Source organism: Aristolochia californica, unplaced genomic scaffold (assembly GCF_029961685.1).
Source record: "Aristolochia californica isolate CCGP_79_NKW_82.1479 unplaced genomic scaffold, dmAriCali1.0.hap1 SCAF_9, whole genome shotgun sequence".
NCBI classification, from domain to species: Eukaryota; Viridiplantae; Streptophyta; class Magnoliopsida; order Piperales; family Aristolochiaceae; genus Aristolochia; species Aristolochia californica.
In genome coordinates, this window is record NW_027182290.1 from 35,809,394 (window position 1) to 35,831,325 (window position 21,932).

The 21,932-nt window shown below is 39.0% G+C and overlaps 4 protein-coding genes and 1 long non-coding RNA gene across 7 annotated transcripts; 2 read left to right on the forward strand and 3 right to left on the reverse strand.

Annotated features, from left to right (window-relative positions):
• Positions 1-6,178: 6,178 nt before the first annotated feature.
• LOC137940546 (uncharacterized) lies at positions 6,179-7,713 on the reverse strand. Of its 2 annotated transcripts, none has more exons than XR_011110331.1 (3): positions 7,622-7,713; positions 7,247-7,517; positions 6,179-6,816 (listed from the first exon to the last, which is right to left on the reverse strand). It is a non-coding gene; the product is annotated as an uncharacterized lncRNA (long non-coding RNA). The 2 variants fall into 2 exon arrangements; XR_011110330.1 differs by having other exon boundaries at positions 6,179-6,823.
• Positions 7,714-7,748: 35 nt separating this feature from the next.
• Positions 7,749-9,694, forward strand: LOC137940545 (uncharacterized). The gene is made up of 2 exons (XM_068785668.1): positions 7,749-7,830; positions 8,852-9,694. Exon 2 carries the CDS (start codon positions 8,905-8,907, stop codon positions 9,430-9,432), a length of 528 nt encoding a protein of 175 aa, XP_068641769.1. The 5' UTR covers positions 7,749-7,830; positions 8,852-8,904; the 3' UTR covers positions 9,433-9,694.
• Positions 9,695-11,056: 1,362 nt separating this feature from the next.
• LOC137942142 (putative 4-hydroxy-4-methyl-2-oxoglutarate aldolase 3) lies at positions 11,057-11,818 on the reverse strand. Its single transcript, XM_068787835.1, has 2 exons — positions 11,788-11,818; positions 11,057-11,698 (listed from the first exon to the last, which is right to left on the reverse strand). Exon 2 carries the CDS (start codon positions 11,679-11,681, stop codon positions 11,115-11,117), a length of 567 nt encoding a protein of 188 aa, XP_068643936.1. The 5' UTR covers positions 11,682-11,698; positions 11,788-11,818; the 3' UTR covers positions 11,057-11,114.
• Positions 11,819-17,628: 5,810 nt separating this feature from the next.
• On the forward strand, positions 17,629-21,532 carry LOC137941393 (universal stress protein A-like protein). 2 transcript variants are annotated; one of them, XM_068786777.1, is made up of 4 exons: positions 17,629-17,936; positions 18,717-18,838; positions 18,942-19,060; positions 21,197-21,532. In XM_068786777.1, exons 1-4 carry the CDS (start codon positions 17,729-17,731, stop codon positions 21,303-21,305), a joined length of 558 nt encoding a protein of 185 aa, XP_068642878.1. In that variant the 5' UTR covers positions 17,629-17,728; the 3' UTR covers positions 21,306-21,532. The 2 variants fall into 2 exon arrangements, with proteins under 2 accessions (XP_068642878.1, XP_068642879.1); XM_068786778.1 differs by having other exon boundaries at positions 18,756-18,838.
• Positions 21,475-21,861, reverse strand: LOC137940887 (uncharacterized). Its single transcript, XM_068786004.1, has one exon. It carries the CDS (start codon positions 21,859-21,861, stop codon positions 21,475-21,477), a length of 387 nt encoding a protein of 128 aa, XP_068642105.1.
• Positions 21,862-21,932: the final 71 nt, after the last annotated feature.

Genomic DNA, 21,932 nt, shown 5'->3' on the forward strand with positions numbered 1-21,932 from the left:
AAGTTTGAGACTATGGAAGGTGAAATGACTAGCCTCCGAGAGGAAGTAGTTGAGCTTGAATATGTTAAGATTCGGTTAGCCCTGTTGGAGAAGGCGGTAGCCACTAGGGGAGGGCTTGGACCGAGGGAATTTGCTCCAAAGGTCAAAGTCCTAAAACCTAAGAGTTATAATAGGAAACGAGATGCCAAGGACTAAGAGAATTTTCTTTGGAAAATGGAGCAATACTTTAAAGCTGCCAAGATTTCGGAGAAAGTCATGAAGGTGGAATACAACCACTATGTATCTCACCGACAATGCAATGCTATCGTGGAGACGAAAAATACAGTGACGTGACCAAAGGCCGCTGCACTATAGCAACATGGGAAGATTTCAGGAAGGAGATCAAGTCTCAATTCTTCCCAGAGAACGTGGAGTATTTGGCTCGGAAGAATCTAAAGCGACTGAAACATACGGGATCCATTCGAGAGTATGTCAACCAGTTCATAGCCTTGCTGCTGAATATATCTGACATGGCTGAGAAGGATAAACTCTTCTTCTTCATGGATGGATAACAACCTTGGGTAGAGCAAGAGTTGCAAAGGCATGGAGTTCAAGACTTGACCACTGCACTCTCAACAGCAAAGAAGTTGGTCGAATTCACAAAGAAGGTTGAGGGCTCAAACAAAGGCAAAAAGGGCAAGCCTAACCAAGGCAAAGGTGGGGGAGACAAGCCGAAGTACCAAAAGGAAGAAGGCCAGAAAACCAGCTATGATCAAAAGGGCAAAGGTAAGTTCGTCCCTTGTCGCTCGGGTTGTTTCATTTGTGACGATGACCATAGAGTTTTTGAGTGCCCAAAGAAGAAAGCTCTCAATGTTCTGTTGGTAAACAAGGAAGGTCATAAGGAGGAGAGTGAGAGGAGGAGCCTAAGATGGGGGCACTTAGACTTTTCAATGCCATAAAGGGGCAAGCTCATGTGGCAAAGCCTGCTACCCATTCAGTCAAAGAACTCATTTACGTAGACGTATGTTTAAATGGCAAAAGCACATGTGTTATGTTTGATACGGGAGCCACTCACAACTTTATCTCAAGAGAAGAGGCCAAAAGGTTGAGTCTCAAATTGGAGAAGGATGTGAGTAGGATGAAGGCGGTCAACTCTGAGACTAAGGCAGTGATAGGGGTTGCAAAGGGCATCATCGCCTTTAAGGTAGAAGAATAGCAAGACATTAACCTGACAGTAGTGCCTATGGATGACTTCAAGGTCATTCTTGGAATGGAGTTCCTTAGCTCAGCCAAGGCCATTCCTATGTCATGCTTGAGTGTGTTGAGTTTTTTGGATAAGAAGACACCTTGCATGGTCCCGGTGCTGAAGGATGGCAAGAAGTTAGGCAAGATGTTGTCGACTATGCAACTGGTCAAAGGCCTCAAAAAGGGTGATGTAACCTACTTGGCCACTGTCAAAAGAGAAAAACAAGATACCCATGTCACCGAAAGTCGAGGAGGTCCTTAGTGAATTTCAGGATGTCAGGCCGCCAGAGCTGCCCAAGAGATTACCACCAAGGAGGGAGGTCGATCACCAAATCGAGTTGGAGGCCGGTTCAAGACCCCTTGCGCTAGCCCCATATCGGATGTCGCCACCTGAGCTAGAGGAATCAAGGAGGCAACTACGAGAGTTGTTGGATGCTGGCTTTATACGACCGTCGAGAGCCCCTTATGGAGTCTGGGTATTGTTTCAGAAGAAGCACGATGGGAGCCTTAGGATGTACATCGACTATCGAACATTCAACAAGGTAACTATCAAGAACAAATATCTGATTTCGCTCATAGCAGATTTGTTCGATAGACAGGCTGAGGCACGGTACTTTAACAAACTTGATCTATGATCGGGGTACTATCAAGTGCGGATTACTGAAGGAGACAAGCCGAAGACTATTTGTGTCACGAGGTATGGAGTTTACGAGTTTCAAGTCATGCCCTTCCGCTTGACGAATGCCCCAGCTACATTTTGCACTTTGATGAACAAAATCTTTCATCCATACTTGGATCGATTCGTGGTGATCTACTTGGATGATATTGTGGTCTACAGCCAAATGTTAAAAGAACACCTAGACCACTTACGAATTGTTTTTCATGTGCTACGAGAAAACTCTCTCTATGTGAAGAGAGGGAAGTGTTCTTTTGCCTTGAAGGAAGTCTCATTCCTTGAGCATTGGATTGGAAATGGCGGATCTGGATGGACAAGGCCAAGGTCCACGTTATAGCAAAGTGGGAGACACCCACGAAGGTGACAGAGCTGCGGAGCTTCTTAGGCCTGTCAACTACTACCGGATGTTCATTGAGGGATACTCGCAGCGTGCTACTCCACTCACAGTTTTGTTGAAAAAGAACGTCTCATGGCCATGGATGGAGCAGTGCAAAAAGGCGTTTGAGGACCTTAAGGGCGGGGTAACGGCGGAACCAGTGCTCAAGTTGGCAGATTATTCCAAATCTTTTGAGGTACACATTGACGCTTCTGACTTTGCCATTGGAAGGGTTTTGGAACAGGATGGGCACCCTGTTGCATATGAAAATCGGAAGCTGAATGAGACGGAACCAAAGTATACGGTCCAAGAAAAAGAGATGATGGTCGTGGTACATTGCCTAAGAACGTGGAGGCACTACTTGTTTGGCTCTCGCTTCATTGTCAAGACTGACAATGTAGCTACAAGTTATTTTCAGACTTAGAAGAAGTTGAGTCTGAAGCAAGCGCGTTGGCAAGACTTCCTGGCCGAGTTTGATATGGTGATGGAATACAAGCCTAGACGGATTAACCAGGTTGCGGACGTACTAAGTCGGAAGGCTAAACTCGTCAAACTTAATGAGACTTTGACAAACCATATACGATAAGGGCGTCATTCAAGTTATTGAGGATGGAAGGACAAAGAGATTTTAGCAAAATGATGGATTTCTCTACACTAAGGGGAACCATCTCTATGTGCTAAAGTGGGACACCCTCATAAGAGAATTGATGAAGGACTGTCATGACACCCTATGGGCTGGCCACCCAGGGCTGAGAAGGACCCTTGCTTTGTTGGAGACTAGGTACTATTGGCCACGAATGACGGACAATATAGACAAGTACGTGAAGACATGTATAGTTTGCCAATAAGACAAGGTTGAACATAGAAAGGCAGGAGGATTGTTGGAGCCATTACCCTGTTCCGGAACGACCGTGGGAGAACATCTCTATGGATTTCATATCGGCGTTGCCTAAGATGGACGGGATGGGGTCTATCTTAGTTGTGGTAGATCGGTTCTCCAAGTATGTTACTTTCATTGTTGCTCCAACAGATTCCACAACAGATGAAGCAGCTCGACTGATCTTGAAAAATGTGGTGAAATATTAGGGAGTCCCTAAGCCAATTATAAGTGACCGAGACCCTCGGTTCACAGGGAAGTTTTGGACGGAGATGTTCAAACTCTCTGGGACAGAACTTTGCTTCTCAACGAGCTTTCACCCCCAAACAGACGGATAGACAAAGCGCATGAACGCATTGTTGGAGGAATACCTAAGACATTTTGTGAGTGCAAATCAGAAAGATTGGGTGAAGCTTTTGGATGTGGCCCAATTTTACTACAACTTGCAAAATAGTGAGTTAACAGGCCTCAACCCTTTAGAGTTGGTAACAGGCTAATAATCGATCACACTATTGACAGTAGGGACCAGCTATAAAGGCAAGAGCCTTGTAGCCTACCAGTTTGCTAAGAACTGGCATGAACAGGCCGACATAGCAAAGTCCTACCTGCACAAGGCCACTAAGAGGATGAAAAAGCACACGGATGAAAAGAGGCGACCACTTGAGTTCAAGGTAGGGGACCTTGTCATGATAAAGTTACCAGCCCAACAATTCAAGGCTTTACATGGTAAGCACAAGGGGTTGGTAAGAAGATATGAAAGGTCTTACCCCATCAATCAAGAGAGTTGGAAAGGTTTCATACCAAGTCCAACTCCCACCATCCCTCAAGATCCATCTGGTCTTTCTTGCAAGCATATTGAAACCCTATCATGCAGATGCGGAGGATCTTTCACAAGGAGTTAGCAAACGTGCACCACCACTGATGACTTCATCGTTTGACAAGGAGGTGGAGTACATCATCAGCGATCGCGTGAAGAGATGGAGGGGAGTCCAGCCTAAGACCAAGTACTTAGTGAAATGACGTGGATTGCTAGAGAATGAGGCCACATGGGAAGAAGATGAGGCGTTATGGCAGTTTGAGGACCAGACCACGATGTACAAGGAACGCAACGAGGACATTGCATAAATTAGGTAGGGGAGAATGTCACAGGGCCTAAGCCCACTGCATGCCCATTGGGCCCGTGATCCATTTGAGGATAGAGGGGGTTCTTGCCCAAACCCTCTATGGATAGCCCAACCCATGTTCTAGGAGGGATCTCTAGAAGCTCTCTAAAAGGTTCATCACATACACCAAGTTGGGTCCGATATACGTACTTGGGCATACACCTTAGTATTATATATAAGAGAGTAGAAATGCCCATAACTGGATGGAAGTGGAATAGTCTAGAAGGATCCAAACCATTGGATCAATGACAAATATATACAATCTAGAATATTCATTGCTCCCCCTCAAAACTATAAATAGGGGAGAGACTCTCGTTTATACACAACTCATTGGAGTGCAATACAATCTCTCTTGAGCAAGTCCCTTGAGTACTCTTAAGTTCTCTCATTATTTTCATCGGGCGAGTGAGTGTAGCCCTTGCAAGTAAGAGTGAGAGTTGGGCTGACTTATGTATTTGCAAAAGGAGTTTGTACACAAGTGCCGCATGAGTTAAGCAAAGGAGTTGCGACCCCGTGACATAAGGCTCACAACCAGTGTAATAAAACTAAAAGGGATCAACCCATCAAACTGATACTCATCTCTTGTCTGGATGAGAACGAAAGCGAGTCGCAACCTAGTTGATCACGTTGGCTTGACCAATTTAATTGAGAACTTACTCATGTGGGTGAATTCCGTTGATTCAGAGTGGGAGCCGGGAGGGGGCTTCTCCATCCCGTCCTTTTACATAGTGGCATTTTTTTTTCTTTCTAAAGAATTACATCAGAGTAATATTATTTTAGGCTAATTGAGGAACCATTAGATCTTAATTAACTCATATTCAACTAGACCCATTAGATCAGTAACCAAGTCAATTTTTATAACATTGCTCTAGCTCATTAAATTTAATGCTCAAAATAAAACCATTACTTAAAAAAAAAAACAGAATAATTAAAAGCTCTAACCTTAAAACCTGTGCAGAGGAGTTATGGACGTCAAAAATGTTGCTTCTGACTAAGGGTTGGTCGTATTGGATCAATTGTATTTGTAACTTTTGTTCCTTTTGCCGTGACCAACTGACCATTGTCCAACTCGATAGCATGTTCAATGGCTGCAAAAGCTTCACCGCACTACCATTTTGCTGATAAGACTCCCACCATCTTTCCCTCTCGCATGGGATTACACTCAAACATGAATCCCATTCTGGGCCTCTCCACATTTTGAATAATCTACTTTCTTCCGTGACCCGTAATGTAAATCGGGAAATATGAGCAGATTGACGAATCAGATTCACGTGGGGTGGTACCTCCCTTCAATTACGTCTTCTCGAGTTGCTGCCATCTCTACATAAATTAAACAGTACTGAAATACGAAAAACAAGAAGATGCACGGGCGTGCGACAGCGAGAGCGGAGTCCTAGCTGCTGGTAACATGGATAAGTTTTTATAAATTAGACCAAGTCAAACTTCCTGCTTCCTTCAACGACAGAATCTGGTTGTCGATCCCTCTCTCTTTGACTAGTATGATCTCTTAAATAAGATTAAAATCAAACTCGGCACACACACACAAAAAGAGTTTTACATTCACATGTTTAGTCCCTTTGACCAGTTTGATTCTTTGCCACAGATCACATCCACATGGGCATGATCCTACAAGTGCAACGCAAACTAAATTTCTTCGGTTCTCTACACAGGAGACTGAACGGTTTATTCCCTCTAATGTGCCATTCCTGACTGGAAGAGGACTCAAAGTGGAAGCTGACTTAACAAATTCACAATTAGCCTTGCTTTTGTGAGTTATATACTCATACAAGAAGAGTATTTTGCATTAGACATGTCATGTGAACTTGACAACAAGAGATAATATAGTTTGGCAGTACAGTTGGTACCAGTTTTCTGGCTGTATTGTACAAGTAACCAACCCTGATGCAAAAGCTCACCTACTCTCCCTATTGTAATTGCACTCGCAAAAAATTTGTCCGTCACTGAGTCAGTCAGTGTTGATTATGCTCATAAATTGAAGCAATTGAATGTGTGAGAGGTAGGTGTAGAATTACTATCTAGCAATCCCGTGTCTCGGTCAAAGTATTGTCTTTTGTTTTATAGTTATTCATGAAGTCATGTAGTGTTCATCTTATGCTTAATAAAGCTCATTCATGGCTTTATGTACCCCCTTCAAGCCCAGCTTTTAAAAAAGATAAAGTCAATCCTGATATCGACTATTCGTGTGCTGCCAGTCAGTTTAGTGCTAAATAGTACAGAAATGTAAACTTGTCTGAGGGAAAGAAAGGAAATCAGCAAACAGATAGTTATCACTTAGCTTTCGGTAAAAATACTGCCACTACACCGAAAGTAAACTTCACTTTACCTTGGGCAAGCAGTATGAAGTACATTGGTTTGGCCTTCACTTTACTTTGTGAAGCTGAATTTCAATAGCTTACTGCCTTTCTTCACTCTATGTTTCCAGTGAAGGTTCATAGATGACTTTAGTTTAGTTGAGGGTTTTCTGTCACGTCTCTTTTTCCTGACTTCTACACAATCAATGAGAAAGAAACTACCAAAATATTAAAAAATATATAATAGTATTCCGTCAGAGCTTGAAATGTCGTCCGAATAAGAAATTTCAGAAAAGAGAAATAGCTCGTCCTTTTCAGCTTTTAACCTCAGAATCGTGAAAATTGAGCCATTTTGGCAAATTTATAGCCGCGAAATGTCATTTGGTTTCAATGTTGCTGTCACTGCTCACTGGCAGTACGCTACCATCGCTCGAAAATGACAGAAAATAGAAATACTACGATATACAGGAAGAACAAACCACTGAAATAATTTCTCGAAAGCAATCCAAAACAATAGAGAATCATTATATATAGATCAGAATTCTGAAAACGCTGACGGCCGATGCAAAATAAAAGGGTGAAACGGAGAAGGAGACTTTGAAGGGTTTGAGATCGTACCTCTGGAAGGGGAGCGACCACGGGAGCAGCATTATGAGCTCACGTGGATGGTGACAGAGAACACGTGAGGGCCAAGGTCCGTGGCAAATTTCTTGGAAGAGAAAAAACGGGGAAATCTGGCTTGGTAATTGAGACTGGGAAACGGAGAGACACCTCTCCGTTATTCGCTGTCATCGGGAACCATGAAAGCTCCCACGGCGGACCTCTTCGTAGTATATTTTAATGTCTACGCCCCAGAAGCCGCCAACCAGAGCTTCAGAGTGCTCTGACGCTATAAAGAGGGAAAAAACTTACAAAATTCCCTCACAGGGATCAAAGAAAGCGAAAACCTATTGTTTCGTTTAAAAATAGAAATGCTGAGGGTGGAGAGCTCACCTTGGAGAATCCGAATCTCAGATTGGTTTCAGTAGTCTCTTTTCCTACCTGTTGCAGACTGGTCTCATCGTCCTTCCTCCTTTGGCGCTCGGCGTTAATTTCTCACCGGTTTGTGCTCCAATACTTCAGATCAGACCGAATTGAGCCGCTGAGTGATTTTATTCCGAGTATATATATATAGACGTATCGCCGATCGATCTGAAATCGAGGTGCGTCCACTGTACATACCTTTTCTTCTTCGTCTTCCGTTTCGAATTTTTCAGTTTCACTCTAATCGTGCATGAATGCTCATGGAAGGAGCTACCGTGAGCCTTTCTTGTTTGCTTTGGCTTCAACTACGCGCATAAGCATGACTATCTGAAACGAATCCTCCACTGGATTTTCGTGGACTGCATTACATAAATATCTCCATCTCTCTCTCTCTCATTCGCGTTCTCCTTCGCCAGAAAGCTATCACTGCTACCAAGTGAGTGCCTGCAACATTGAATCCACCTTTCAGAATCTCCCTCACTGGTCAAGATCACGACAATGCAGGCAAATACAAAGATTCTCCCGTGCTTCTCACGCCCTTCTTTTGTTACCGAATTCCACAGTTTTCCGTCATTCCCTTCCTTCTTCAAGGGCACTTCAGTAAAAGTACAACACAATCAAGGAAAGCCGTACATAGTCGCTTGTGATTCAGTCATGCACATGGCCCACTCCAGTGGGGCTCTAAGCGAGATCTGAGCCGTTTAAAAGCTGCCGTGAAATGGGCAATGTGCGGCCTACTCTTTTGTCTGAACAAGCTGAAGCTTTTTCCTTTTCTGGAACGGCCGGTCCAGATAGTCTGATAAAATGGACCCCACCGCATCTCTTATGCGTTTCATTTATGACCGTTTATTTTAGGAACGTAAAAGCTCAGGGTCAAGTACCCGTTTTAGTAGTCCAACTGGCTCTGCAGTGTGCACCAGTGCACCACTACAGGACTAGAATACTCTTTCCAGGATAAGTCATGCGGGTCCCTCAAAATTACCAAATTACCAAATTTGTGATAGCGTGAGGGCGACTTGAATTAAAGCGTCTCTGGCCCTCTGCCAGATTACTAAAACGAGGGTTCTTACAGTAATTTCCTAATTTATGAGTCCAGTGAAAATATGGTAAATGCTTGAATGTAGCTCCATTTTTTCAATTTTCTTGTCTACGTGAATAAAAAGCATAACTAAGACTCGTCTTCCTGTTCGAGTCTATCAGGTGCTGCGACCGATAGATCGAGCCGACACCAACCCAGTTTCTGGATTACGCGCATGGGCTCCACTTCTGAGGCTTCAAAGAACGTAGTGACGAGGAGGGAACGTTTCTCGGCTGACGAGAACGAGGACCTCGTGGATTGTTCCGGCAAGTCTTGCCGTTCTTGTTCGGGGAATGTTCTCGCCGACTGCGTTGCCGTTTGCTGTTGCCCGTGCGCTGTTGTGAACTTGCTTGTTCTTGCTTTTATTAAGGTGCCTTGGGCCGCCGGGAAAAGATGCGTCGGAGTGCTGAAGAGGAAGAGACGCGTGGAGGGGTGGAAGAGTAAGAGAAAGATTAGAGGAATAGAGAGGGCAGAGAGCCGTGTACAGGAAGATCGCGATTCGAGGAAGAAGGTGGAGGGGAAGGGAGACTTGCAGTTCCCGTTAGGGTCGAAACGTGAAACTGAAACGGAGGAATACGAATGGCAGGTGGAGAATTTCTGTGCAGGGCGTGACGCTGAAAGAGTGTGGATGGAGTTGTATCAGATAGGTCATTTGGGTTTTGGCCGGGTTTCTTTCACGGGAACTCCAGGGAAAAGCATTTAGTGGAGAAGGATGTGCGTGGCTGGCCTCTTCTTCGGTGATGATACTCAAATCATTTAGTTTCGATTACTCTTTTTGAAGATACAGAAGATGTTCTCAATTAACCTCTTTTCCCCAGGAAAGAATTGGAAAAGACCAAATTTTCATTAACAAATAGGTTTTTTTTTTTTTTGAATCAGTTGGTTTAGTGATTTTTACCTGCAAATGAGCAGTTGGGTTGTAAGATAGGTTTCTTCTTCATCGTCTTTTTGGAAAATATCGCAGAGCAGAGATCTCGTTTTTCTTGCAATTAACAGTAATCTCCGTCACAGTTCATTGAGCTTTACAAGTATGACGACAAAGTTCTTCTCCATCGCAGATTTTTTTTTATTTTGATCGTGCATAAAATTGTTAGTAAGAAGATGATCGAGTCATGCTAAGAGATGTAATTATGCTGAAATCTACTGCAATAACAAATCAATTTAACATTCATTTAAACCCTTTTTACTTTGTAGCCATCCCCATTTTTCATGATATTTTGTAACACAGCTTTCTTGATAATTATTTTTATCTCCTTTTCTGTTTTGGTAGAAATCCTACCAGGAAAATTCTGTAGTTAAAATGAGTATTTCCTCAACAAAAAAAGTGCTTTCATCTTCCATTTGCATTCCACATTTTTTTGTAAATAAGAGATTACTGAAATTCTCTCTTTTACAATTAGCCACAAGAAAACCTTCTTTATTCTTTGGAAGGCATTTTATACTTCTTAATCAGCCTTCTTCGTATGGGTGACACGTTTCCTTCCCTTTAATCATTTGATTTGTCTATCTTATGTATGAATTTAATTAATTAATCCTAAAATAATTTATCAAATGAAAAAGAGATGGGTAATGATATGTATTAATTTTTTAAAAAAAATATTTCATTAAATTTTGTAACTCTTATCATATTTAAATATGTGTTTTTCTCTCACAATGTAAAGTATACCACAAGAAAAATATAATTAACTAAAAATTAATTGTATTATTTTTTAAATACATATATTTATATATTAATTTTTATTTTCCTCATTTTTTCTTCTCCTACCATTTTTTCAGTTTCAATTTAGACTCGTTTATTAAATTTATAAATATTTTTATAATTTTTTGTTTTTCCCTTTCTTTACCTGATAAATTGATTTATAATATATGTTTAAAAATTACTACGATTCAATAAACTTTATTTCGTTTCCGAGGCTAAATCTTGTAAAAATTATTTGTGTATTTTTTATTTTCAAGCTTCAAAATTTATATTCACAATGTATTAACAAGCTTCAAAATCAATTATTTTCATTTCTAGACGTGCTTTTGACAATATTTTTATTTCTCTCTCGTCGAGTTCTCTGAGATGATTCCTTTCAGTTTTGATAGTAGATCGAGACGTATTCTCCTTTCCATCTCTCAACGTGTTCTTCTGAATAAGGGCAATAATTCTTTAACAGAAGCTCGTACACCAGTTTCTGGAAGTACAGAGCCTGAATTCAGATTTCAGAGTAACCCATCACAGAAATAACCGGAAATCGGTCGGGGAAATAAGGTGGACAAAGATATAAAAGCAAGAAAACCCTAGGCCAGAAGTCATCTTAACAGATTTTAGTAAAACCAGACGAAACAATCTTTTATTGAACTGTTACATGAGCTAACCAGATGGCTGAATAGCCGATGTTTTCACGGCAGACGAAGATCAGAAAGCACATTGACATTGTTAAATAGAATTGCATGGTTAACTACCACACTTACAGACAACTCGGTTTTTGAAACAAGAATGCCATCACTGTCTGCATACAGCCATTCTCCATCTCCAATCCAGGTGCCTCCTATGTAAACAGGGACATGTTTTTCTCCGCCGCCCTTCTTGCTGGGTTTCACAGGGTAAGACCCCAGTGCTCTTACTCCTATATTCACCCCATTAATCTCATCTACATCTCTGATGTAACCATTTACTACTACGCCAGACCCACCGTTCTTCTGGGCTAATCCCGCCAAGAGACTTCCCATTAAGGCTGTTCTCATGCCGCCGCTTCCATCTATCACCAGGACCCTTCCATTCCCTCTGCTTGCAAGCTGCTGTATCACCTCGTAATTGTCGTCCACCGCCTTTACTGTCACGATGGGCCCGGCGAATGCCCGAGCTCGGCCGTAAATTTGAAAGATTGGTTGAAGGGGACGAAGATCGCCACTAGCCAGTAGTTCTGAGTATGCATCGCATGCATCTGTAGTCGCTATAGCTGCCATTGATGTTGTGAGGAAAGCTGTGAAAAAGGAAGGTATTAGTGATCCAGTGGACAAAAAAAAGCCAATCGCAAAATAAGAAAGAAAAATCGAGGAATTATAAACTAACCCGATGAGTTTAGACTGAGAGCAACCCGCAGACCAGGACGTCGGCTGATAATTTAAACAGTTCCACTACGATTCGCCATCTTCTCTGTAGCTCATCCATTATTGATGCGTGGGCCTCATTTCTTTTTTTAAAGCTGAAACAATTAAAGTTCGACAAGAGACTAGGAAACAAGGAAACAACATCTATTCCTATGCTGGAGATCTTGCGGGGATCTTACTGAGGGAAATTTAGGTTTTCACCGGATTTTTAAAACTTAATTAAATAAATGAGGAGCTTTTGAACTTATTAAAAAAAATCCCTAACTATTACGGGTGAATTACACAAATGTGTAAAGTAAAGGTGACATGTACACTTGTGTTACCACGTCATCATGCCACATCAATATTCGGTCAATGGAATGACACATCATCCTATAGATAAGTCATCACCCATGCAGGATGCCATGTCATTAAATAATAAAAAAACCCACATTATAAAATATAACACGGCAAACCACGTTATCATCCATGTAATACCTTTTATCATCTATTTAAAATATTTATTAATTATATATATATATATATATATATATATATATATTTAGAGTTTAAAAATCAAATTTATCAATACACTTTTAATTACCTTATATTTAAATTAATAAAATATTAAAAAACATATTAATTAATTTAAAATTAATTCTTACCTATTTAACACCATTTATTATCAATTAAAATGTTTATTAATTGAAAAAATATAAAAATTCTATATGAGAGTTTAAAAATAAAATTTATTGGTATACTTTCTATTAATTTATTTTTTAAATAATAAAAAATAAAAAAGTATACTAATTAATTAAAAAATCTTACTCTTACCTATCTAAAACCTCTTATTATCGATTTAAAATATTTATAAATTAAAAAAATTATTCAAAAATTATTTTAGAGTTTTAAAAAAAAAATTCAGTACAAATTTTATCACCTTATTCATAAAATAATAAATTATTAAAAGCTTACTCTACCTATTTAACACATGATATTATCGATTTAAAATATTTATTAACAAAAAAATTATGAAAATTTTATTTTAGAGTTTAAAAATAAATGTATTGGTACACTTTTTACTACCTAATATTTAAAATAATAAATTATTTAAAAAATTATTAATTAATTAAAAAATTTTGCTCTTACCTATTTAACATTTTTTTATTATCGATTTAAAATATTTTTTAATTATTTTTTTTGAAAAATTTATTTTATAGTTTAAAAATCAAATTTATCTATACACTTTTTTACCAAATTATAGATTCAATTAAAATCAATACATTAATTAAATACCTAAATTAAATTCTACACAATAATTAGATTCAATTAACAAAAGCCCTACAAAATCACCTTTCTAAATCGGCTTTTGAAATTCAAATTTGGGTTTGAGGGGGAGTAGGGCTTCGGTTTTGAAAGAGGGGGTGGCAAGGAGATGAAACCATAGTCTTTGATTTTGAGAAAGGGGCAAAGAGAGGATGAACTGAGGGGAACAAAGAAGAAGAGAGAGATGTGGCTGAGACAATGTGAGGGTTGAGAGGGGAGGCAAGGCCCAAGTGGTGGCAATAGGGGAGCGTCAATAGCTAGTACAATGAGAGGGCGAGAGGAGAGGAAAGGAAAAAGATCGAGCAGGGAGAGATTGAGAACCAAAAAAATAAGAAGGTGATGAGGGCTTACATGGCGCGAGATGACATGGCCTCTTACATGGGCGATGATGTGTTAATTGACTTACCGAGTGCTGATTTGCCACGATGACGTAGTGACGCGTAATTAGTTAAAACCTACGTGTTACTTTTGACTATAAATATGTGTAATTGACCGATCAAAGTTAGGTATTTTTCTAAATAGGTTCAAAAGGTCGTCATTTATCTAATTAAGTTTTAAAAATGGGGTAAAAAACCTAAAAGTCTCTATTAGTAAGCATAACGAGATTATTTTATGTTTAGAATTTCTTAATCAAATTTCTTTAACAAACTCAAGGGGAGGTTAGTGCACTTTGAAAGTGCTGGGGAAAGTGAAAGTAAAAGTGAATGTGTATTACCTAGTGAATCATTAGTTTATGTTAGTGTGCGCAATAGAAAATGCAGTGTAAAATACTTGTTTGTGTTAGTGTGCACTATGTAAAGTGCAGTGTAAAGTATTTGTTTTTGTTAGTGTGCACAATGGAAATTGCGGTGTAAAGTATAAAGAGATTAATTATTAATAAATATTTTGATAAATTTGACTTTTATAAAACTAAATTAATATTAGTTAATTAATTAAATATAATAAATTAAACAAATGCTTACTTTTATAATATTAAATTTGTATTCAAGTTGTAATTTTGTAATATCTAAAAATGAAATAGTTATATAAAAATAAAAAGATAAAATTTCTTTATTTTCAAGGTGTATTCTTAAATTTTATATTGTAAATTTGATTTTATGGATATTTTTATGTAGCTTTTAATTTTTAAATATTTTATAAAATCAAATAAATAGTAAATTGAGCCAAGGACAAAAATGGGACGGAGTTGAGATAGTAGGATAAGGTGAGGATGAATTGAAGAGAAAAAGATTTTTTTGCGAAAAATAACCATCTTAATTACAAGTTTTTGCCACGCCATCTTGGAGACAAAAAAGGAAGAAAAAAACGAAATAACGAAACAAAAAGGAAGAAGAGTGTTGGTGGAAAATAATGAAATGGTAAAAGTCGTCCCTGCAGCGGCCGACGACGGGATTTCTGTTTTTCGTCCCACCTCTCAACCGCTTCTTCTCTCTTGCCGCTTCCACCAGCTAGGGCATTATTTTGCAAATCTCCGCGGTCGCGGTGAAGATCCCCGTACCTTTCTTCGATCTGAATTGGAGACATTTTTATCGAATTATAATTGAGCATCATCAGAAATCACTAAAACTTGAGCCAAAGAGAGACGAAATCCCAGTTTTTCCAACCTCAAATTCCAAACTTGGTGGAAAGGGGAGGGCAGTAGCGTATAAACCGGAAGGCGTCAGCGTCACCACTCGTAGCTGGTAGCTCTCTAAGCGAAAAAATCCAGTCGAGAGGTCGGGTTTGGTGCCACTGCCACCTCAGCTTGTCGAGCGATGTTGCCGGGGAGAGGTTCCAGAGGGGGGGGGGGGAGAGAGAAATCGCGGAAGGTGGTCGGTGTCAAGCAGTGCTGGGGACGGCGAGAGGAAGAGAGGTTCGAGCGACGTTGCGGGGGAGAGGTTGCAGAGGGGGCAAGTGAAATCGCGGAAGGTCGCGCCTGATGTAATTTAAATGCAGTGAATTCACTTTCACTCGGGTTAAGAAACGGAGTGGGAAGTGAATTACATATATCTATTACACTTTCACTTGTAACTTACAGAGTGTATTTACAGTTTTTTGTGTACTTTACCGAGAGGGGGTTAGTTAATATTGAAGTTTAAGTTCAAGTTCAAGTTTAAGTAAGACCTCAAATTCAAGACAATAATTTGATTTAACTTCAACTCTTCCTTGGGTGTTAATATATACGAGTTCAAGTATACTAGAAAACAAATTCCAGTGTTAAAGTCCTAAAATAAAAAATATGATGTAAACGAGAAAATGAGTAACTTTTTATAATATACTTAAATAGATAATTAACCATAACAAACATGTTACTACACTAATAAGTGATTTAATATAGAAATAAAATATATTAATATTTTAATTAAATAAATAAAATTTTATATTAATTAATTATTACAGTTGATTGTACATTAATACAATAGTTATGTGTGAGAATTAGCTATGCAATGATTAATTATAAAAATAAATAAATAAAAAAATTAAAAATACAGAAACAAATATAATAAATAAATAAATTAATTAATTAATTAATAACATAAGATATATAAGAATCACACAACAGGGAGCTCCAGTCTCTCAATTCACGAACATTCAGTAGCCCAAAGATCAAAGGCAAACTAATATTGGATAAAACCAAAAATCCTTTCACTTCTTTTTTATAGAATTAGGACGGGATTTACAATTTCGCACATCTTAGTCTAAAATTATAGTTGCAACGTTAACTCAATTCCTATAAAGCTTGGGACAGTTAAAAAGATCACAGATGCACCACTCAACTCCATGTAGAACAATTTACATCCTCAGCATACACTGTCTCACATTCTAAACCAAAATATTAGCCATAGGTTTTGACTGTTATTACAAAGAATTTTAATAACAGACAATGAAGCTATCTCGTAACTCCATCTGAAACATCAGATCAATCTCATGGAGGAGGCCAGTCAATGGCTGCAACGAGATCATCAAATCCTTCATAGAAACTAAGCTCCAAGTAGTAACTCCTCTCATAACAATCCACAATACAGGTTCCAGCTTCTTGTTTGCGAAGGGATCCACAACTTCTTTGTTATAAACATTTGCAACATTCGATCCATTTGCTGGGAGTTGCTTCGACGACTCCATTCTTCAATGTCGATCTTTTGAAGGCCCTGAAACTGCTCTGCCCCAAGACTTACACACCTTGACTTCACAACACATCCAAATGACGAAAATCCAGACGAACGCAAGAAAATGAAGGAATGCGAGAGAAAAGAATAATGTTTTTCACTTTTTTGAAAAATCAGAACTCCAGGCTTATAAAATTTGGGGAAAACCGAAACCCAATGTAAAAATCAAGGGAAATCGAAGTAGAATCAAAGAAATTGACGCTGAAATGGGGAAATCTAAGAAAACCGGAAGGATTTTTAGGGGAAAAGAGAAGAGCGAGAAGGAGAAGCGAGGGGGAGGCCATGAGTGAGAAGAGAGGAAGGTGGAGAGGGAGGCTGAGAGAGATAGGGAGAGGAGATGCAAAGATGATGAAAGGAGAAGAGATGCAAAGATAATGAGAAGGGAGAAGAAGTCGAAGGGAGTGCGAAGACGAGAGGAAGAAGAGAGTGGGAGGAAAAAAATTTCGGGATAAGAAGACCGAGAAGGAGATCATAGTGCAAATAAGAAAAAAAAATCTTCAGGCGAGGGAATGATGCGTCCTGAGCGATACTTGAAGTGAATGATTTGCAAAATCGGACTGAATCATGATTTCACAATTTTAGCCTGAGACAATTCTCTGTGTTTTTCAAATGATATTGGCACGCTTTCACCACTAAATCAAATGAATTATATATTACCGGTGAACTTCATTGTAACTTCATTGTTGACTAACACTCCCCCTAGTGAAATTGAACAACTATGAAAATGGATCTTCTCTTTTACTAATTCCTGAAACTAGTCACCCTTTGGGTTTGATGACTAATTGAGTTTTAATAACATTTAGGCAGAGTTCATTAGTTGGACCACAAACTAAAAGAATCTCTCTTTTCAACTTATTAAGTTTTTAGAAGGTAAACTTCCGTGTTAAAAACCTAAATGAATTAACGCAAAGAAATATGTTAAATTTATTAGTTAAGAAAAAAGTTTACTGGTCAATAGGGGATAGGCTTGGACCCAACGTCACCTCTCTCTTTAACTCATTAACCCATCATCATTCTCTACAGAGTGAGAATAGGCTTAAATTTTTTACTAAGTAATATGGGTTTTGCACGAGGGCACAAGCTTCCGAGTTAGATTTTCTAAAACCTAACCCAAACCTGATCCTTGTCGTGCTGTTCCAGTCCTATCGATGGTGATGTGGAAGCGGGAGCCAACCACTTGGGGTCTTATCTGTTGCACGTGCCTTTCCTCTTCCGCGCACGTTAGCAAGAATGGTGTCCGGTGGGAGACGAGGCGGAAATTGTCATCCCTGGCCTGCGCACGTTAGCTCATGCCTGCACGACTCGCAAGGAGACAGAGTGAGACTGAGAGAGCATTTCCGTTATTATAAAAAGTGCAAGAGGAGCTGACAGCCAACTCAGTGTCTGTTGATTCCGTTCTCCATTTTCCATTACAGCTGCGAGAGGCAAGCAGGGAGCCATCACAGTCAGAAAATGGCGTCTCTGAAAGATGAGTCGTCGTCACCCTCTTCGCCTCCTACTCGGATTATGATTGCTGTGAACCAGTCGAGTCTGAAAGGATACCCCGTCGCCTCTATTAGCAGCCGCGGCGCATTTGAATGGACCATGGCGAGGATCGTCCGTGACAACGGTGCCGGCTTCAGGATCCTCCTCCTCCATGTTCAAGTACCTGACGAAGATGGTATCGCTTCTTCTTCGTCCTCGTCTTGTTTATTTTTTCATGTTTTTTCTCCCTACATGCGCCGTCAGTACATAACTAGGTTATTAAGCTTATTAGGGTTCTTCTATTGATTCTGCTAAACGATTTTGAGTTGACTGCTGCGATTTAGAATCTTTATGGTTTTATTTTCATTCATTGCGTTTGTTAGGTACATTTTTCATGTGAAATTGGGCACAAATCTTATCTGAGTTCCTATTTTTCTTTCTCCACGTCGAACTAGAATCTGAATTTGGAGACTCTCTTGATGAAGCTTTCTGAATTAGTTTCTTAACTCGTACGACTCAGTAAATGTTTGACTTGGTAAAGGCTGCGTTCCATTGAGTTCTCTTGCCGTGTGTTGATCTTGTGGTTGTTTCATTCGGAATATTTATGCCGTTATACTAACTTACAGAATCTGTTTTAAACTTTTGTGATAATATTTGTGAAATTTGATTTGTATTTCAAATTTTTGGGTGGATCCACGTCAAAACTGATTAAATATTAGCCGCTCGATGTCTTGAAATTAATTTTATTTTTTCGGGGCAAATAAAAGTTATTTACAATGTTCCCTCTTTCTTTATTATTATTGTGTTGGAATGTTGATGATTCTTTTGGACAATAATCATGATGAGAGTCGATTTAGGGAGTGCAAAAGATTTGTGTTACCTTTCTTTTTTAGTGGGGAGAGGCTTTCTTTGGGCAGTAAACTGAAAGCTAGAAGTAATTTCTGATTATAATTACTCTTTCTTTTGCTGTTGTTAGGGTTTGATGACATGGACAGCATTTATGCTTCCCCTACAGATTTTAAAGATATGCAACGGAGAGATAAGATTAGAGGACTTCACCTGCTGGAGTATTTTGTTAAGCATTGCCATAAAGTTGGGGTACGAATTTTTTTCTTCATCATTTGTGTGCTCTCTTCTTATCATCATTGACAGATATTTTTAATTTTGAGCATCTTCATATATTTCTTGATTGTGCTGGTAGGTTGGCTGCGAAGCATGGATCAAGAAAGGTGATCCAAAGGATGTTATCTTGCATGAAGTTAAGAAAGTTCGTCCTGATTTTCTGGTTGTTGGAAAACGTGGGCTTGGTCCTTTTCAGAAGTATGTATGAAGCTTGCCTCTCATTGGCTTCTTATCTTCCCATTGTCCTTTCTTTTTTTTTTTTTTTTTTTTTTTGCCTTCCATCAATTCTGTTGGTCCTCCCATTCTTTTGAACGGTGGAGCATTATTCATGAAGAACTCTAAACAGAACCTAAGCTATCCTCTTTCCAAACTTTGTTGCATAATTCTGCTGCATATTGAGAATGTGACTGTTAGATTTGCAAGCTGCTTCCAAAAGGCAATATAGTGTTGCAAATTTATAAAAGAAAAGATTTATTTTCCTTCACAAGTTCATTTTAACAACCTAGGCCTTCCTTCTTCAATAAACCTTTAAGCAAGTTGTGTGCAATCTCAGGAGTTGTTGATCAAATGCTTCCTGGGAAAGGCACCTGTTCAATTTGACTGGTATTGTGCCATAGGAAGTATAAAAGATTCACATTAAACAACTAGAATTGATAAATATTTGAATTGCTCTGTGGAAGTTTATTATTAGAGGTGACCACTTATAATTGTTAAGATATTCTCCTCTCTCATTCCTCTTTCCTCTGGAGAAAATTATTAACAGACTGATTGCCATCCACTTTGTATGGAACGTTCTGATGCCTGTATATCGTGTCTATTGACAAGGGAGGGTGACATTGTAAAATCTAAGCTCTAATAAATTTACATGTGTCTTGTACAATGATGGGATAGGTAAAGAGGTTTTATGTGGAAGTTGAAGTATTAAACTTTTGGCTGGAATGGTGTATAATAACAAGAGGAAGGTTGTATGTTACGTCAGAAATGTGTCTCTATTTTGGCAGTTTTTTGGCCTTGCTTTAGTCAATGAAATCCTAAAAAAAATCACTTCTGAGAATGTTGTCTTTTTGGTTTTTGGAATTGCCAATAGTGGCTACATACACTAAATTTTAATGCTCTCGTTTCTAGAGATCTGTACACTGCATAAAAATGTCTATGGAAACCACACTCCTAGATGATTACATGCATGTGTTATGGCACTTGTAATTGATCAACCCCTTCTAGGTTTGCATCATGCCATAATATCACATGGAATCTTATGTTCTTGAATGGGATCCTCTTTAGTGATTTCATGTTCTTGCTTAACTGTTTCTAGTAGAGAGTTACATTAAAATTTGCTACTGTAACGAAATATCCCTTCATATTCATAAGCTTGGAGAAGAGGAATTCTTCCACGTAGTTAGAAAAAATGGAAGTGGTCTTTTCGACAAGTTATGGTTCATGTCTCTATGTCAAACTGTTGTTTCATCCAGAAGGAAAATTTACATTTTCAAAAATAAAAAAAATTCTAGATTCTGTACTACATCTAGCATATAATCTCTGCACATGAAAACATTGATTGATGTCTTACCTTGACAAAGTTGGGCCTTTGACTCGATGGTTGTATGGGGAACTCTAGCTTGAGGTTGGGGTTCAAGTCTCCCCAGGGGAAAGGAGTGTGTGTTTATGATCAACAAAGAGCTTTGATAGTGATAAATCGAAACATATAAATAATGTGTGCATGCAAAGATCCTTAAAACATATGCACTTTAATTATCGGCGTTCAAAAATAATGTACGATGTGTAGACATAGGTCAAAACTAATAGATTTTATGGGGTTTAAAAAATCTTAGTCCCATGTCTTAGTCTAAAAGCATATGCATGCACTGCAGGAAGATTGCTTTTTACCAGTTTCATGACTCTTTTAATCTAGACAACAGAAGACAATGTGCAGCCTCAGTATAATTTCGATTTTTTATCGTAAGGAAGTTTCCTCTCTTAAAATTCTCTAAACACTTGATATGGTTTGTTGACCATGTTTGCATACAAGCATTTTTTTAGACTTGAACCGAAGATCTGATACCAGACATCCACCCCTATGACCATTGCATACATGCATTCTGTTTACATGTTACTAGTCTTTTAGGAAAGAACTTTGTTCAGATAGTTTCTTCTTTTTTTTTCTTACTGAATGGCAACAAGGATTCTGTAAATAATGTGTTTATACTCGTTTCATTCCTTTTTAGAAATGTTACACTTATTTTCATTGACCAGCAAACCCAAGAACTTGAAATGAAAAACATGCTTGTGAAAATTAACTTTTGCAACTGAACTATGGTTTTATACATCTATTTACAGGGTATTTGTGGGAACAGTGAGTGAATTCTGTGTGAAGCATGCAGAATGCCCTGTGATCGCTATCCAACGGAAGGCAGAAGATGCCCCACAGGACCCAGTCGATGATTGAGAGCTTGTCACATTCTTTGGCTTAGTCATTCAACCCACCTAGTCATCATATCGATTACAACTACACTAAGGGTCGAAATGAAAACATTTAGTGAAAGAAAAACAAAGAAAAAGAGATATTGATGTTGGAATTGGCTTCTGCATGATATGATAGCTTGTGATCTTTTGTGCTACGCAGTTTGTTTGGCTGCATTTCCAGTTTCAACTGGCTTGCTTTCAGCATTTACATCTTCATTTTCTACTGGTCTGGCTTGCCTAAACTCCCCATTTCCGGTAACTTTGGCATTCCTTTCACCATTTCCTTTCGGTTTGACTGCATATCTTGTATGGAACCCGTTTTCTGGGTCTCCCTTGCGTTGAAATGGGTGGCTATCTTGTGGCTTCGAGCGGCAGAAGCGATCTCCAAAGATGCGACCGATGATACAGGCAATCATGGACAGAACGGTTATAATGGCCAGTACAATAAAAACCGGGCCAAAGGAACCCTTTGTATGGGAGGAAGGCCGTGTGGAGACAGAGTGTGGGTAGACCACCACAGGCTGGGCAATGGAAGACATCTCTATCGACCTCTGGCCTTTTGTTTTTGTGGAATGAAAGAGATGTGATGGGTTGGAATAGGTTGTTCAGA

Coding starts and splice junctions, on each gene's coding strand:
- LOC137942142 (XM_068787835.1), bottom strand. CDS start 11,681: ATGGCAGCTATAGCGACTACAGATGCATGCGATGCATACTCAGAACTA.
- LOC137941393 (XM_068786777.1), top strand. CDS start 17,729: ATGGCGTCTCTGAAAGATGAGTCGTCGTCACCCTCTTCGCCTCCTACT. Junction 18,839..18,941: donor AGCATTGCCATAAAGTTGGG/GTACGAATTTTT, acceptor TTGTGCTGGTAG/GTTGGCTGCGAAGCATGGAT. Junction 19,061..21,196: donor GGGCTTGGTCCTTTTCAGAA/GTATGTATGAAG, acceptor ATCTATTTACAG/GGTATTTGTGGGAACAGTGA.
- LOC137940887 (XM_068786004.1), bottom strand. CDS start 21,861: ATGTCTTCCATTGCCCAGCCTGTGGTGGTCTACCCACACTCTGTCTCC.
- LOC137940545 (XM_068785668.1), top strand. CDS start 8,905: ATGGGCTCCACTTCTGAGGCTTCAAAGAACGTAGTGACGAGGAGGGAA.